Source organism: Eptesicus fuscus, chromosome 15 (assembly GCF_027574615.1).
Source record: "Eptesicus fuscus isolate TK198812 chromosome 15, DD_ASM_mEF_20220401, whole genome shotgun sequence".
NCBI lineage: Eukaryota > Metazoa > Chordata > Mammalia > Chiroptera > Vespertilionidae > Eptesicus > Eptesicus fuscus.
In genome coordinates this window covers 79,153,645-79,170,691 of record NC_072487.1, presented here as the reverse complement: position 1 = coordinate 79,170,691, position 17,047 = coordinate 79,153,645, and the positions used below count along the sequence as shown (strand labels likewise).

The following is a 17,047-nucleotide window of genomic DNA, read 5'->3' as shown; positions in this document are numbered from 1 at the left end:
TGGGGACCGTCGGGCCCCTGGGCGTAGGAGGCCGTGAAGCCATCGGTCTGGCCCTGCCAGGCACGGGGTGCGGGGTGCGGGGCTCCTGACATGCCTGAGCGGAGAGAGCAGGCTGGCTTTAAGTTGGTGACGTGTGAGGCCGCGCATGATGTCATCCACGTCCGAGCGGCCCCTCCGAGAAAGGCCCCGCCCCGGCCCGAGACGCCCCCCTCCGTGTGGGAGGCTGGGAAGTCTGAGGAGCCAGCGAGCGTCCGTCCGCCTGCCCCTCCTGCAGCTCCTCCCTGCGGACGGCCCTGTTTCCCTGCAGAGGACACGGACGCCTCCAGACACAGGGAGCCTGGTGCCAAGCCTCCTCCTAGCAATGCCACACGCTCCTGGAGACGACCTTGGGGTCACGGCTGCCGTTCTAGAGGCCGGACCTGATTGGCCGTAACCTGAGCAGGTTTCGGCGCCAGCAGTTGGGTGTCTGGGCTGCGTGACCGGCAGGGTCCGTGCCCTTCCTGCAGCTGCGGTGTTGCGGGTCCCGGCGCTAACCCCAGAGCTGCCGGGCCGCCCAGTCCTGGCAGCTGAAGGCGGCTGCTGTGTGCTGACCCCGAATGTCGGGGTCCGTGATGCCCGGCCCGGCCCTGCCCTCCCGCCCTCCTGCCCTCCCGCCCTCCTGCCCGAGCCGCCCGCCCCCACCGCCCCCACCGGCCCAGGGAAGACGCAGAAGCCGGGCTCCGATGTGTCTCTTTATTGTGAGGGGCTCAGGGCAGTGGGTCCAGGCAGCACCCGAGGGGCCTGGTCCGGCGGGGGGGGGGGGCGGGGGGGGCAGCGCCCAGCAGCCTCGTGGCCTCAGCACCTCCTGGGGCCTCTGACTGGAAGGAGGGGTGGTGCCGTCCTGCAGGCGGGCTGAGGTCCTGGAATGGACCAGGGTCCCCTGTGATCCTGGGGCCCTGAGGGACGACCCTTGCCAGCCCCTCCCAGCGCCCCGCGCCCACACCCGGCCCGGGACTCTGGGGCGTCCGCCTGTGGGTGTGGCCAGGACGCAGTTCCAGGCCCTTCAGAGGGTGGACGTGCAGCAGCTGGTTCCCGAGACCCCGGGAGACCCCAGGTTCCAGCCCTTCCCAGGGGTCCGGCAGGTGGCGGGCGCTCAGGCCCTGTGCCCGGGGGAGAGGGTGACGGAGGGGAGTCTGGGCCCCCCGGGACCCCACACTCAGGACGTGGAGCGGGGCAGGTACGTTACCCAGGAGGCGGGTCAGCAGGACGCGCTTAGACACGGCACCTCTCTGCGGGACGAGGGGCGGCGTGGGAGGTCACAGGTCGGCCAGGACACCAGGGGCTCTGAGGGGGACCCCACCTCAGGGGCTCTGCACCCCACCTCCCACCCGCCCCCTGAGAAGCCTGGGGTGATGGGGAGGCCGCCACGGGAGAAAGACGTTCCCAGTGCGCATGGCCTTCTGACTGGGGGCCGTGGGCAGGGGGGGTCGGGGGTCAGGGGTCAGGGGTCGGTGGGTGAGGTCACCTTCTGCCTGGGCCGGGGTGAAGGCCATCTGGATGTGGATGGGCAGCAGCTTCATGGCCCTGCTGAACTGGTCCATGACCACCTGGTCCACCTTCGGGGTCCTGGCTGTGGGGGGCAGGGGTCAGTCCCTGGGCTGGGGGAGCCGGGACCCTGCCCAGGACGAGGCAGGAAGACACCCCGACATCTGAGGTCAGCAGAGCTCAGCCCTGCTCCCCAGGGTCGAACAGGGCTCCGCCCACCTGTCCTCCAGGTCCCTGTCCCCCTCGGCCCAGCCCCCCCCCCCAGGGCCGTGCTGGGGGTCAGAGTCCCAGGAGGACAAGGCCCCTCGGTCCCGGCCGGCCGCCCACCTGCCCGCGACCCACGGGGAGCCCGGGGGGTGGTGCCGAGGCATGTGCCCCGAGAATGTCCCACGTCTGCTCTCCGGTCGTTACAGTGACGGGCCGCCCCATCCGTCCCCGGCCTGAATGTTTGTCCCCTCCCCCACCGGCATGTCTGTCCCTCCCAGTCATGGAACCCCCTCCCCCCATGGGACCCCGGGACCCTCCCCCACGGCTCCGGGAGGCGCTGGCGCACCCAGGTACTGGCAGGCCAGGCTCTGCTTGGTGGGGGCGGCGTTCTCCAGGCACAGGAAGGCGAAGGTCTCGTAGTCGGTGTCCAGCACGTGCACCTTGCTGTCCCCCAGGCCTGGAGGGGGGACCGGGCGGGGGGTGAGTCTGGGTCCTTCTCTCCGGCAGGAGGGGGAGTGCGGGTCGGGTCCCCCTGCGCGGCCACCGGGCGAGGACAGGAGAGCGGCTCCTATCCCCCGACCCGGCCGGCCATTCCCCGAGCCGTGCCCGGGCACAGGGGCCTGAGCGCCCGCCACCTGCTGGACCTGGCTCAGTCATCGCTCGTTCCGAGGGGGCCCACCCCACCCCGTGTCCTGGTTAAGAAACGGGGTTGACCTGGCAGGTTTGGCTCAGGAATTGAGCATCAACCTGTGGACTGAACGGTCCCGGGTTCGATTCCTGGACAGGGCACATGCCCGGGTTGTGGGGCTCGCTCCCCAGTGTGGGGTGTGCAGGAGGCAGCGGATCCATGATTCTCATCATGGATGTTTCTCTCTCTCTCTCTCTCTCTCCCCTCTCCTTTCCTCTCTGAAGTCAATAAAAATATATTTTTAAAAAGAAAGAAAGAAATGGGGTTTCCATGCCGATCTCAGCGCCGAGGGAGGGGACCGGTCCCGAGACGCGGCCACGCTGAGGGCCGCCGGGCAGCACGTACTGTTGATCTTGAACTCAGCAGGGACCTCGGTTTTCTCCGCGAAGATCTTGGCCTGGACACAGCTGCTGTCCTCCCTGGAAGACAGGGTCCCGGGAGCCGCCTCAGACTCCGCTGTGAGCGAGCCCGCCCCCGCGGGAGAGGCGCCCGGCCAGAGCTGGTCCCCTCTGGGCCACACCCACTGTGACCTCGAGTGGCCACAGGTGACCAGGTTCCCGCCACGCCCTGGAGCCGGGACAGGGGCTGGGTGATGGCTCTGGGTTCCCATCTCCTTCCCCCCACCCCCAGCCCTCTTTGCCACCCCCTCCCCCTCTAGGGGCAGACAGGGCCATGGCGGGAGGAGGGCCCGGCCCCGACCCCGCTGCCCTGACCAGCGGCCTCCATACAGGCCCCTCCCCACACTGACCCCAGGTTGCTCTGTGGGCCCAGAGCCCTGGGCAGGGGCTCCAAGGGGCCTGGAACCTCCCAGCTCTGCCCCCCGACCCCCGACCCCCGACCCCATGCCGCCCACGGGAAGCCGGGTCCCCTCAGGAGCCCGCCCCCTCCCCCACCCCCGTCCTGGAGCCCGGCTCCTCCCCGCAGCCGGGACACCCACCATCTGTGCACCATGATCTCCATGTCTCCCTGGGCCGTGGGCCTCAGCTCCTGGACGTACAGCCTCAGGGGGGCGCTCTGGGTGCTCAGCAGGGCGAGGTCGCTGGCCGCCATGGCCACGGAGTACCAGGTCCCGGCCACCTGGGGAGGGGCCGTGAGCTGCACTGGGGGGCGGGCAGGGCCCCCATCTCCCAGGGGGGCTCTCTGTCCCTCCCGTCCTGGCCAGTGGAGTCCTACCCATTCCCGACTCCCCAGGCCGGCCTGGGGGGGGGGGGCTGGGTCCTCAGGGCACTCACTGACCCCCCGCCACCGGGCCACTGTGGGACCCTCCTCTGCTGAGCTGAGGAATGTTCTAGCTAAACTCTCTCAGCCCAGAGAAGGGCCCGAAAGCCGCCTCCATGAGTGAGGGAGGAGGTTTGGGTCTTGGGGCGACGTGGCTGGAGATGAGAAAAGTGTGGGAGGCAGAGGCGCCAGGGAGGGCCTAAATGGTGTCCCCCCAAATTCATCTGGTGCAGCCCAGCACCTCAGACGACTATGAGGAGGCGGGACCTTTGCCCAGCAGCGTGGCTCAGTGGTTGAGCGGTCCTGGGTTCGATTCCCGGTCAGGGTGAGTTGGGGTCCGATTCCCAGTGGGGGGCATGCAGGAGGCAGTCGATCAGTGATCCTTATCAATGATGTTTCTCTCCCTCTGCCTTCCCCCCTCTCTCTCTAAAAATAATAATAATGATAAGCAATAAAAGAAAAAATATTAATCAAATAAAAAAAGGAAATGGGTCTCTGAAGAGGTGAGGGCATTAAAAGGAGGGCGGGCCCTGGTGCCGCCTGGCGGGTCCCTTACGAGCGGAGGAGATGCGGACCCGGCACAGAGCAAAGGCCGTGGGGGGACACGGGGGTGGGGGTGTCTCGGACAGGCCACTGAGACGGTCAGTGCCCGTTGTCTAAGCCGCCGTCCCTGGTGCTGTGTTAGGGCGGCCCCAGCGGAGTCCAGCCGCCCCGCACACCCCAGCCTCCCCGCCTTCTGAGGGCCGGCGCCCCGCCGCCCTGCGCTCACCCGCCCCGGCCTCCCCACACAGCCACCCCGTCCCCAAACCTTCTGGACGTCCAGGCCCTCCCCGGTCTGGGGCACAAAGATGTCCTGGGTGCCGCACACCAGGGCGACGCTGAGGGCGAGCAGGAGGCACTTCATGGCTGCGGCTGCGGGTCTTCAGCTCCGAGCGAGAAGGCCGAGGCGGCGGGCGCGGGGCCTTATATGGGAGCAGGGCCGGCCCGCGTGGCCCCCTGCCACGGGTTCCCCGAATCCCCGAGGCTCCTTCCTCCCCGGGGACAATGGGAGGCCTTCTTCCCCCTGAGTTGAAACCGGAAGGTCCGCTGTGACCCCCAGTTCCCGGTAGGGCCCCGAAGGGAAGGATGGGGGGGCCGGCTCTGGACAACGACAGAGCCAGCCCGGAGGAGGCTGTGTCCGGGGGGTGGGGGGGTGCATGGCCTGAGAGGCCCACGCGAGCCCAGGACCCCTGGACACCGGGTCCGAGTGGCCATCTGCCCCTCCCCCTCCCCGCAGCCCCAGGGGCCGCCCTCCCCCACACACACACTGGACAAGCCGCCTGGAAAGGCAGGGCCCCTCCTGGCCTCCTCCCGTCTCTGCTGTTCTCTCCTCCTCGACCTGCACAGCCTGAGGCCGCGACCTTGGTGGGTCCTCCCCGCTGTCCAGCGGAGGGTGCAGTGAGGTTCAGACAGAGCCCGGGGGGCTGGCGGCTTGAGCCCCGAGCGTGTTTGCTGCCAAGGAAGAGCAGTGACGGGACGGTGACCGTCACAGGGCCGCCAGGTGGGGCCCGATGGAAAGTGGCCTGACCTCGGGGGGGTGGGCGGGGGGGGCGGGGCCACGGGACCCAGCTCTCCAGCCCCCGAAGGGTTTTTGTTGATTTTCAGAGCAAGAGGAAGGGAGAGGGAGGGAGAGGGAGGGAGAGAGGAACATCGATGCGAGAGAAACCAGCATCGGCTGCCCCTGCACGCCCCACACGGGGGATCAAGCTCGCAACCCGGGCAGGTGCCCTGACCAGATTCGAACCCGGGACCTCCTGGTTCGTAGGTTGACGCTCAACCACAGCCGCACCGGCCGGGCCGGTCTTCACGGTTAATGAAGAGCAGCTCGGGGGGCTGGTGTCGCCCAAATGCTCACGTCCGCGGGGTCCTCAGATGAGGCCACACGGGGGGCGGGGGGGGTGGGGGGGCTAGTCTAGTGCCTGGTGTCCTATCGGGAGAAGCAGGGGCAGGGAGGGGTCACGGGAGAAGAGTGTGGGCAGCGACGTGGCCGTGAGCGGGTGCCCGCCCGCAGCTGGGAGAGGCGGGGAGGATGGCCCAGAGCCTGGGGCGGGGGCAGCACGCGGCCGCACGCCCGATCGATCGTGGGCTCCCGGCCTCGGCACCGGGAGGGTGAACCCCGTCAGCAGCCCCCGCCCGCCCCGTGGGGTCCGAGGCCAGGGGCACAGGTTTAGATGGGTGTCCACCGTGACCCCGGGGTCAGAGGCCGCCCAGCAGGGTCACGCGGGGCAGGGGCAGCGCGCCAGGAGAGCAGGCGTCCTGGTTCCCGGAGCTCGGGGAACGCCGGCCGCCAACCGCACGCGTTTCCTGCAGGTTTTCTCCGAAGTCCCGCCGCGCACCTGCCAGGTGGCGTGTCCCAGGCCAGAGTCGCGTTTCCAGGAATGAAGCTCCGTGGAAAACCTGGGACACGGAGGGAACGGAGCCGCCGCCGGCCTCGGGCAGCGGCATCAGGAGGCCCGGGAGGAGGCCTCGCCCCCCAGCACGCGGGGGGCCCCCCCCCCCAGGGCCCTGGCACCTAAGAACCGGGTGGGGGTCGGGCTGGTAATGGCCGAAGCGGGAAGTTACCTCAGGAAGCCTCCACGGCAACGCGACATCCCCCGAGGCCGTGAGACGGGACCCCCGGCAGCCGCGTGGGTCCCTGAGCGCCGTGGCCCCAGCGCCGGCCCGAGCAGGTGCCGTCGTGGTTACCGCCCATCCAGGAGGCACACCTTTCCCCAGTGGGGGCTCCGTCCCCACACAAGTCATCACCCAGTTCCTTCCCAGGCCCCCACCGTGCCCACCCCCAGGCCCCCACCGTGCCCACCCCCAGGCCACCACCGTGCCCACCCCCAGGCCACCACCGTGCCCACCCCCAGGCCACCACCGTGCCCACCCCCAGGCCCCCACCGTGCCCACCCCCAGGCCACCACGTGCCCACCCCCAGGCCACCACGTGCCCACCCCCAGGCCACCACCGTGCCCACGCCCGCCACCCCGTGCCCACCCCCAGGCCACCATCGTGCCCACCCCTAGGCCACCACCGTGCCCACCCCCAGGCCACCACCGTGCCCACGCCCAGGCCACCACCGTGCCCACCCCCAGCCCACCGACCCACCCCCAGGCCACCACCGTGCCCACCCCCAGGCCACCCCCGTGCCCACCCCCAGGCCACCACCGTGCCCACCCCCAGGCCACCACCGTGCCCACCCCCAGGCCACCACCGTGCCCACCCCCAGGCCACCACCGTGCCCACCCCCAGGCCCCCACCGTGCCCACCCCCAGGCCACCACCGTGCCCACCCCCAGGCCCCAGGCACAGCCTTATCACAGCAAATATGTCCACCCCCAGATGTGCCTCCAACCTCCCCCGCTCGCAGCCACTGACGGCACGGCGGTTCCTCCAAACAGCAAAGAGAGTGCCATGTGACCGGCAGTGCCGCCCGGGTGGGCACCCAGAGGACGGCAGCAGGTCTCGAAGGGACATTTGCAAACCCATGTTCATAGCAGCCAGAATGCGGGCACAGCACGGCGTCCCTCGATGGATGGATGGGAAAACCAAACGCGGTCCGTCCACACGGGGGCGTTACTCAGACTTAAAAGGGAAGGAGTTCCTGCCCGGCCGGCGTGGCTCAGGGGGCCACGGTTCAATCCCGGTCGGGGCACATGCCCGGGTTGTGGGCTCGATCCCATGTGTGGGGCGTGCAGGAGGCAGCCGGTCCATGATTCTCTCTCATCATTGACTAGAGGCCTGGTGCACGGGGTTCGTGCACTGGTGGGGGCGTGGCCTGTGGGGATCGGCCCAACGCGGGACCAGCCGTTCATCCGGGTGAGCCCAGCGGCTGTGGACCCGCCCTCTGAGCGGCTGCTCCCCCTGTGGGAGCACCCTGACCCCCAGGGGGCAGCTCCTGCATTGAGCATCTGCCCCCTGGTGGTCAGTGCGTGTCATACCGACTGGTCGACCGGTCATTCTGGTCGTTCCGCCATTTGGTCACTGGGCTTTTATTATATAGGATGTTTCCATCTCTCTCTCCGTCTCCCTTCCTCTCTGACATCAATAAACATCTTTTTTTTTAAGGGAAGGAAACCCTGACGCGGGCCACAGCGTGGTGGGCCTGGAGGACACGTGGAGGGAAGGAAGCCAGGCCCTGAGGGACAAGCCCTGCAGCGTCCCCTCCCCGCCCGGAGCCGGCTCCAGAGGCAGACGCTGCGGTGGCCACGGCTAACCCCTGGACTTGGACCCGCTGCCTGTTTTTCATGCCTCCACGTACACAGGTGGTTGTGATAAGGGTTCTGTGCTCCGGCCTGGAGGGTGCCAACCCTGCGTCCGGGACCAGCCAGCCAGACGGAGGAGGTGCATGGGACGGACGGGGGGGCGGGGGGCAGACCGGGGGCTTGGTCTCCGACCACAGGGCTGACTTTCCTCGATTCTTCCCGCACCCAGTCATTCCACCAACGCCCACACGGTGGCCCCTTTCTGGGGTCTGGACAACATTGTGTCCCTACAGAGATTCTGACCTCGTCCGGGAAACCGTTCCACCAGCTGGAAACATTCGCTCCACTTTTCTCTGGTCTTGCAGGAGTGAGCTGTGCGGGGTCAGCAGGGCGAAGCCGCCACACCCGAGGCTGGCGCAGCTGGCGCTGGTGGGCAAAGACCAGCAGGAAAGCAACAGAGACGGGGGGCAGGGAGGACGGCCAGAGAGAGAACCCAGTGGGGCGACTGCAGCAAGAACTATGCAGGGTGGGTGAGGGGGGTTTGCAGATGTTCGTATGGAAATCCTATATAATAAAAGCTTAATATGCTAAGTGTCTGGTTGTCCAGTCATTTGTTCAACCAATCAAAGCATAATATGCTAATGATATGCTAAGGCCGCTCAACTACTCGCTATGATGTGCACTGACCACCAGGGGGCAGACGCTCCGAGTGGTAGGTTAGCTTGCTGCTGGGGTCTGGCCCATCGGGACATGCCCTGGAGCCCTCCCCAGCCCTGATTGTGCATCCGTGGGGTCCCTCAGCCTGGCCTGCGCCCTCTAGCAATCTGGGACGCCTTGGGGATGTCTGAGAGCTGGTTTCAGCCCAATCCCGCAGGCCAGGCCGAGAGACCCCACTGGTGCACGAATCCGTGCACCGGGCCTCTGGTAATACCGTAATTAATAATAACACAATACCATAATTAATAATAACACAATAATAAGCTCTGTGTCTCCAGTACTCCTCTGCCCACCTGTACATGTGGCCTTCTTCCCATCTCTCTCTTTTTTTTTTTTAATATATTTTTATTGATTTCAGAGAGGAAGGGAGAGAGAGATAGAAACATCAATGATGGGAGAGAATCGTGGATCGGCTGCCTCCTGCATGCCCCACACTGGGGATCGAGCCGCAGCCCAGGCATGTGCCCTGACCAGGAATCGAACCCTGACCTCCTGGTTCCTAGATCGATGCTCAGCCGCTGAGCCACGCTGGCCGGGCACCTTCTTCACGTTTCTGGCTCCCAGCTCCTTAGCATATCATTAGCATATTACGCTTTGATTGGTTGAACAAGTGACTGGACAACCGGACACTTAGCATATTGGGCTTTTATTATATAGGATTTCCATACGAACATCTGCAAACCCCGCCGAATTTCTGAGTGATAAACGTGTCTCAGTATCCCTCACAAGCCCCTTCCACCACCCGGGGCATGTGAGGGGCGCGGAAAGCCCCCCAGGAGGGGGTTGGTGGTGAAGGGAGCAAACCCGGGGTTAGAGGGTTGGGCCTTTGTCCCGCCTCCTCCCTGACGGGGACAGGACCAATCGCCAGCGATTTCATCGGCCACGACTGTGGAAAGCAGCTGAACCCCAAAGGACAGGCTCAGGGGGCTCCTGGCTGGGGACCACGGAAGATGTGGAGGGCGTGGCCCTGGGGGGCAGGGACCCCCCTTGTCCTGTGCACCTCCTCCTGTCTGGCTGGCCCTGGGCTTTACTCGTGACGATGGGCCAGCGCTCGAGTAGCTCCAGCGTTCGCTGAGTCCCGTGAGACACCCCAGGAGTCCAAGGAGGCGTGGGACCCTCCCAGCTGCAGCTGGAGGGTCGGGTGCAGGGGGCGTGGCCTGTGGTGGGTGTGGGGGGGGGGGCAGTCTGTCCGAGCCTGTGGGATGGGGATGTGAGCTGACTGCTGACTGCCCCGCGGGCACTAACATAAATGTGTGGCCGGGCCGGCGTGGCTCAGTGGTTGAGTGTCGACCTATGAACCAGGAGGTCAGGGTTCAATACCTGGTCAGGGCACATGCCCGGGTTGCGGGCTCCATCCATCCCCAGTGAGGGGCGTGCAGGAGGCCATCCATGACCCCTCTCATCATGGATGTCTCTCTCTCCCTCTCCCTTCCTCTCTGAAATCAATAAAATATTTTAATTAAATAAAAAATGAAATAAACGTGTGCTCTGCGGGCGCCAGTTCACGCTGTGGGCTGGTGGCCTGGGACCCGCCCTCGGCTGACGTCACGCTGTGCCCTCGGCTGTGACTGGCTCAGGGGAGGGAGAGGGCCCCCCCACATGCACCTGGCCCAGGGGGGACCTGGTGTCCCTGCAGCGGGACCTGGGGCGCGCCCCTAGGAGGGGCTGGCGTCAGGGTGGAGCCGGGCGTGGAGGGGGCAGCCCTGCCCGGCCCGCGAGGGGCCTGGGGCTGTGACGGCGCCCGCCCGGGCTGGTGAGGACGGAGGGACGGGGAGTGGCTGGCACCCCGAGGGGGGCTGTCCCTTGTCCCCTGTTTCTCTGGGGCAGAGGTGAGCTCTGCCCTCCTGCCCGAGCCTCCCGCCCGCCCCCCCCCCCGCCCCCAGGAAAGACTCGGCAGACGGCGCTGGTGTGTCTCTTTATTGTGAGGGGCTCAGAGCAGCCGGTCCAGGCGGCACCCCAGGGGCCTGGTCCCAGGGGCGTGGCGCCCAGCAGCCTCGTGGCCTCAGCCCCTCCTGAGGAGGGGTGACATCGGAGGAGGGGGTGACGTCGGAGGAGGGGTGACGTCTTAGGAGGGGTGACGCCGTCCTGCAGGGAGGCCGAGGTCCTGGAATGGACGAGGGGCCCCCATGAGCCTGGGGCCCTGAGGGACGAACCTTGCCAGCGCCCCGGGGGAGACGGAGCCCCCTCACCCACCTCCGGCCCAGTGCCCGTCCCCCCGCCAGCCCCGCCCAGCCCCCCGCGCCCACACCCGGCCCGGGACCCTGGGGCGTCCGCCTGTGCGTGTGGCCAGGACGCAGGAGACACACGGGCAGTTCCAGGCCCTTCGGAGGGTGGGCGCGCGGGTTCCAGCCCTCCCACGGGGTCGGGGGGAGAGGGTGACGGAGGGGAGCCTGGGCCCCCCGGGGCCCCACACCAGGACGCGGAGCGGGGCAGGTACGTTACCCAGGAGGCGGTCGGCAGGACGCGCTCAGACACGGCACCTCTCTGCGGGAGGAGGGGTGATGGGGGGTCACAGGTCGGCTACCACAGCAGGGGGACCCCTACCTCCCACCCACCCCCGGGAGGCCTGGGGGGATGGGGAGGCCGCCCTGGGAGGAAGACGCTCCCGGGCCGAGGGGGGGAGAAGGAGGATGGAGGGGGGGTCACCTTCCGCCTGGGTCGGGGTGAGGATGATATGGATGTGGATGGACAGCAGCCTCAAGGTCCGTTCGAACTGCTCCATGGCCGCCGGGTCCACCTCGGGGGTCCTGGCTGCGGGGGGCGGGGGTCAGAGTGCAGTTCCCTGGGGCCCGGCAGGGCCAGGCTCCCAGCTGCCCTCTGACCGAGCCGCCTGGCGGGCGGGGTGTACGCACCCAGGTACTGGCAGGCCCGGCTCCGCGCGGGGGCGGCCGCGCCCTCCACGCAGGCGAACAGGAAGTTGTTGTAGTCGGTGTCCAGCACCATCAGCCGGTCCTCCTCGGGGTCTGGGGCGAGACGCAGAGAGCGAAGGGAGGTGAGGCCCCCTCGTCCCCGCGGGCTGTGGGGCTCCTGCCCCATAACCGACCCCTCGACCAGATGCCCTGCGGCGGCGGGAGAGGAAGGGAGAGGAGGGGACACACAGCTCCTGCTGAAGGTGTGCGGCCAGGTGTGCGGCCGGCAGGTGGGCTCAGACCCAAGGGGCAGAGGCAGACAGGAGGAGCTGGAGGTGGGGTGAGGGGTGAGGGGTGAGGGCAGGGGGCACTTTGGCAAGGGAAGGGGGAGGGGAAGGAGGGGAGGGGAGGGGAGGAGAGGGAAGAGGAGGGGAGGGGAGGGGAGGGCTGAGTCTGGGGCCCTGGGAGTGAGGAGTGGGGGGAGGCAGGACAGCCTGGAGCCGCCTGACGGGAGCACAGAGTTTGCTGGAGGGTCATGGCTCGAATGTTGGTCCTCGAGCTGAAGGGTCCCAGGTTTGATTCTGGCCGAGGGCACCCACCTCGCTTGCAGGCCTGATCCCTGGGCCCTGGTCGGGGTGCACTCGGGAGGCAACCAATCCATGTCTCTCTCACATCGATGTTCCGCTCTCTGTCTCTCCCCCTCCCTCCCACTCACTCTAAAAATCAGTGGAGCAACACCCTTGGGTGAGGATTAACAATAAAAAAATTAAAAATTTCGCCCAAACAGGGTGGCTCAGTGGTTGAGCATCAACCCAGGAACCAGGAGGCCACTGGTTCGATTCCCGGTCGGGGCACAGGCCCGGGTCGGGGGCTCCATCCCCAGTGGGGGGCGTGCAGGAGGCAGCCGATCCGTGATGCTCTCTCATCATGGATGTTTCTCTCTCTCTGTCCCTCTCCCTTCCTCTCGCTCTAAAAATCACTGAAAACGCATTAAAAAATAAGTAAATGAAGAATAAAAGCGCCGGTGCCGGTGCCCAGGACACGAGGCTGACCCTGCGCCGTCTCTATTTTGTGTTTCGTTACCAAAAATTACAGCAAAACGTGGAACTGCCCTGGAGAGTCCGTGGAGAGGTGCAGGCTCAGCTCAGGTGTCACCTCCCGCCGCCAGAGTGAACAGATGCAGCCGCCCCCCAAAGCGCTGCCCCCTGCGGGCCCCCCCCCCCCCCGCATGGCATCCACAGGCCCCGCCCCCGCCTCCCGCAGGGCAGAGGCTGAGCTCAGGGCCAGCCTGGGCCCCCCACTCCCCCTGGCCACTCACAGTCGATGTTGAACTTCCCTGCACACTCGGTTCTCTCAGCCAAGATCTTCTTCTCAACACACCGGCCGCCCTCCCTGAAGGCGGTGACAGCGTAACGGTGACACCGAGGCCGCGGGCAGCCATGTCACCCCTCCTGCAGACGGGGCCATGGCGGGAGGGCCCGGCCCCCACCCCGCTGCCCTGACCAGCGGCCTCCACACAGGCCTCTCCCCACACTGACCCCGCCCGGGTCACTCTGTGGGCCCAGAGCCCTGGGCAGGGGCTCCAAGGGGCCCGGAACCTCCCAGCTCTGTCCCCGAACCCCGACCCCCAACCCCATGCCGCCCACGGGAAGCCGGGTCCCCTCAGGAGCCCTGCCTGCCCCCCGTCCTGGAGCCCGGCCCCTCTCCGCAGCCGGGACACCCACCATCTGTGCACCATGATCTCCATGTCGCCCTGGGCCGTGGGCCTCAGCTCCTGGACGTACAGCCTCAGGGGGGCGCTCTGGGTGCTCAGCAGGGCGAGGTCGCTGGCCGCCATGGCCACGGAGTACCAGGTCCCGGCCACCTGGGGAGGGGCCGTGAGCTGCACCGGGGGGCGGGCAGGGCCCCCAGCTCCCAGGGGGGCTCTCCGTCCCTCCCCATCTGGGCCAGGCCCCGTCTAACTGGGTCATGAGCACGCCGGCCCCCGCGCTCAGCAGACACGGGGCTGCAGCACATCCCACACTCGGAAGGACACCCTGTGCAGCCAGGTGGCTCAGAGCCACGTCTTGGGTTTCCCGGCACCACCTGGGCCTTGGGGACCCAGAGCAGGGGAGGGTCCCAACACCCCAGCCTCCCTGCGTCTGAGGCCCGGCGCCCCGCCGCCTCCCCACGCAGGGCACCCCGTCCCCAAACCTTCTGGACGTCCAGGTCCTCCATGGGCTGGGGGACGCCCGTGTCCTGGGTGCCGCACACCAGGGCGACGCTGAGGGCGAGCAGGAGGCACTTCATGGCTGCGGCTGCGGGACTTCAGCTCCGAGCGAGAAGGCCGAGGCGGCGGGCGCGGGGCCTTATATGGGAGCAGGGCCGGCCCGCGTGGCCCCCTGCCACGGGTTCCCCGAATCCCCGAGGCTCCTTCCTCCCCGGGGACAATGGGAGGCCTTCTTCCCTCTGAGTTGAAACCGGAAGGTCCGCCGTGACCCCCAGTTCCCGGTAGGGCCCCGAAGGGAAGGATGGGGGGGGGCCGGGCAGGCCGCCAGCGGGAGGGACACTGGGGGGGCCGGGCTCTGGACAGCGAGCCTGACCTGGTTTCTCTCTGGACTCCGAGTCCCACCGGCCACAGGAGCCAGGACAGCACCCCCTCTGGAAGCCTGGGGTCACCGCGGTGGGTCCGAAGGTCTTGACTTCTTCTCCCCAAAATCCCCTCTTTTTAAATGTTTTTATGGATTTTTAGAGAGAGAGGGGAAGGGAGGGGGAGAGAGAGATAGCAACATCGATCCGATCGGCTGCCCCTGCACATCGCCTACCGAGATCGAGCTCACAACCCGGACAAACGCCTGCCCGGGAATCGGGCCACACCGGCTGGTCGGCAAACCACGGCTCGAGAGCCACATGCTGCTCTTTGGCCCCTTGAGTGTGGCTCTTCCACAAAATACCACGGCCTGGGCGACTCTATTTTGAAGAAGTGGCGTTAGAAGGAGTTTAAGTTTAAAAAATGTGGCTCTCAGAAGAAATTTCAATCGTTGTCCTGTTGATATTTGGCTCCATTGACTAATGAGTTTGCCGACCACGAGGCCAAAACTCACCCCCTAAAGTCACTTTCTCCACGGATCCGTCCCCTGGTTCTGGGCCTCACAGCTAATTGTCTGAGGGGCAAAAGGAGAGACGCACCCTGTCCGCGGCCCCCTCCCCCACCCTCAGCGATCCGCCGCCAGGTCAGGTGCAAGTGCTTCTCCGTAAACAAGTGCCTTGGCCGTGGCGTGGCCTCCTCGTTCGGGGAGGAGGCGTCCCCGGGAGGCCCATTGGAACCTCCTGAGGGCAGTCCCCCCGGGGAGGCTCAGCTGGCCCAGAGACCGGAGGCAGGCCCGCGACCCCCCTCCTGGAGGGCGACCCTCAGCGTGGAGGCGGCCAGAGAGGCGCGAAGGCCCCGGGTGAGCACCGCCTGCGGAGGCGATGGGGGGGCGAGGCCGTGGGCCGTGCCACCCTCAGGGCGCCGTCCCTCTAACCACAGAGGACAGGAGGGCAGCCTGCAAACGCCCCATCACCACACCGACCGAGCGAGGCCTGGTTTGTGGAGAGCGGGGTCCGCTGGGCGTCATCCCACTTCCTCTCTCCCTCGAGGTTCAAGTGGCTCCCGTCGTTTTTAAATTTTTGTTTATTTTTAAAATATATTTTATTGATTTTTCACAGAGAGAAAGAGAGAGGAATAGAGAGTCAGAAACATCGATGAGAGAGAAACATCCATCAGCTGCCTCCTGCACACCCCCTACTGGGGATGTGCCCGCAGCCAAGGTACATGCCCTTGACCGGAATCGAACCCGGGACCCTTCAGTCCGCAGGCCGGTGCTCTATCCGCTGAGCCAAACCGGCCAGGGCTTAACTTTTAATTGTACAGTGATCTGCTCTCGTTTGTCAACAGATGCACATTTAGGGGCACATGGAGATGTTCTGATCACCATCACCCCCCAATGCACACACACCAGTGCACATGCCCCCAGTGCACACACACACACCCCCAGTGCACACACCCCCAGTGCACACACACACACCCCCAGTGCACACACCCCCAGTGCACACACACACAGTGCGCACACACACACTTTGCACACGCACACCCAGTGCACACACACAGTGCACATGCCCCAGTGCACACGCACACCCAGTGCACACACACACACAGTGCACACACACCCCAGTGCACACACACCAGTGCACATGCCCCCAGTGCACACGCACACCCAGTGCACACACACACACACACACACACACACAACACACACACAGTGCACACACCCAGTGCACACACACACAGTGCACACACACACAGTGCACACACCCAGTGCACACACACACAGTGCACACACACACAGTGCACACACACACAGTGCACACACACCAGTGCGCACACACACAGTGCACACACACACTTTGCACACACACACACAGTGCACACACCCAGTGCACACATACCTAGTACTGTGCACACACACACAGTGCACACACACCTAGTACTGTGCACACACACACAGTGCACACACCTAGTGCACATGCCCCTGTGCACACACACACCCAGCGCATACACCCCCTGTGCACATGGGCCCCAGTGCGCACAGCCTCCTCCCCCAGTGCCTACAAAGAGAGGACCCACTGCCTGGAGGCCTCAGTGGGCACAGATTATGCAGAGAGCACATGAGAAACCATGGCAACGAGTTGAATTATCCCCAGATTTATCATGTGCTTAATGCAACCTGGGGAGTTTGGGGGGCGTGAGATTAGAGGCAATTTGCATGTTTTAAGTGTAAAATCACAATGCAAGTACCTTTCCATCCATTTAACCCAAAGAACCGTCTTAGATGCTGATTATACAAAAGTCCGAAAACGCTGGAATTCAAAGGGAGGCGTTCAAACCCTGATCCGCCCCCACCAGAGGGTTGTTACCTCATCACCGACGGGATCACCCAGGGGCTCGGGGAACCAGAGGAGCGAGGAAACGGAGAACCTTAGGGGCCCATTCAGAGCGCCCTCCTGGGGCCCTGAGGGGGCGGGATGTGCTGGCCCGGCACCCTTCGCCGTCGTCCACCTCCCTCAGGAGCCGGCAACTGTCCGCCCAGCCCAGGGCCTCTGACTCATCCCCCGGGGACCCCCCCCCCCCGTGGGAGATTGTTGCACGAGGGCCGGGGAGACACGAGCAGAGGCGCGCAGAGGGCGCGAGAACCCTGTGAGGACCAGCCGGCCCTGGGCCTCGAGCACAGCGGGCAGCACCCAGGTCCCCGACGGCGTCACGAAGCCTGCCCAGTGCAGACTCCGGCCACGTGCGCCCGCCCGCCCACCTGGCAGGTTGATGCCATAGCGGGAGGCCAAGCTGAGAGCCTGGGGCAGCCGTGAGGGGCCTGGGGCGGCCGTGTGGGGCCTGGGGCGGCCGTGTGGGGCCTGGGGCGGCCGTGTGGGGCCTGGGGCGGCCGTGCGGGGCCTGGGGCGGCCGTGTGGGGCCTGGGGCGGCCATGCGGGGCCTGGGGCGGCCGTGTGGGGCCTGGGGCAGCCATGCGGGGCCTGGGGCAGCCATGCAGGGCCTGGGGCGGCCGTGCGGGGCCTGGGGCGGCCGTGCGGGGCCTGGGGCGGCTG

General features: G+C 66.5%; 2 protein-coding genes across 2 annotated transcripts; both read right to left on the bottom strand.

Moving 5' to 3' along the window:
- Positions 1–815: 815 nt before the first annotated feature.
- LOC103296081 (beta-lactoglobulin) lies at positions 816–4,553 on the bottom strand. Its single transcript, XM_054726792.1, has 7 exons — positions 4,446–4,553; positions 3,357–3,496; positions 2,765–2,838; positions 2,078–2,188; positions 1,505–1,609; positions 1,226–1,268; positions 816–899 (listed from the first exon to the last, which is right to left on the bottom strand). Exons 1-6 carry the CDS (start codon positions 4,539–4,541, stop codon positions 1,252–1,254), a joined length of 543 nt encoding a protein of 180 aa, XP_054582767.1. The 5' UTR covers positions 4,542–4,553; the 3' UTR covers positions 816–899; positions 1,226–1,251.
- A 6,467-nt stretch (positions 4,554–11,020) lies between these two features.
- LOC129151567 (beta-lactoglobulin-like) lies at positions 11,021–13,717 on the bottom strand. The gene is made up of 6 exons (XM_054726793.1): positions 13,622–13,717; positions 13,153–13,292; positions 12,747–12,820; positions 11,432–11,542; positions 11,226–11,330; positions 11,021–11,063 (listed from the first exon to the last, which is right to left on the bottom strand). Exons 1-6 carry the CDS (start codon positions 13,715–13,717, stop codon positions 11,047–11,049), a joined length of 543 nt encoding a protein of 180 aa, XP_054582768.1. The 3' UTR covers positions 11,021–11,046.
- Positions 13,718–17,047: the final 3,330 nt, after the last annotated feature.

Bases quoted from the DNA above. Each gene is read 5' to 3' on its own strand.
- LOC129151567 (XM_054726793.1), bottom strand. From the start codon at position 13,717: ATGAAGTGCCTCCTGCTCGCCCTCAGCGTCGCCCTGGTGTGCGGCACC. The intron at 13,293-13,621 runs GTTTGGGGACGG...GCCCCTCCCCAG, and splicing joins AGGACCTGGACGTCCAGAAG to GTGGCCGGGACCTGGTACTC. The intron at 12,821-13,152 runs GTGGGTGTCCCG...CACCGCCTTCAG, and splicing joins GAGATCATGGTGCACAGATG to GGAGGGCGGCCGGTGTGTTG.
- LOC103296081 (XM_054726792.1), bottom strand. From the start codon at position 4,541: ATGAAGTGCCTCCTGCTCGCCCTCAGCGTCGCCCTGGTGTGCGGCACC. The intron at 2,839-3,356 runs GTGGGTGTCCCG...CCTGTCTTCCAG, and splicing joins GAGATCATGGTGCACAGATG to GGAGGACAGCAGCTGTGTCC. The intron at 2,189-2,764 runs GTACGTGCTGCC...TCCCCCCTCCAG, and splicing joins TGCTGAGTTCAAGATCAACA to GCCTGGGGGACAGCAAGGTG.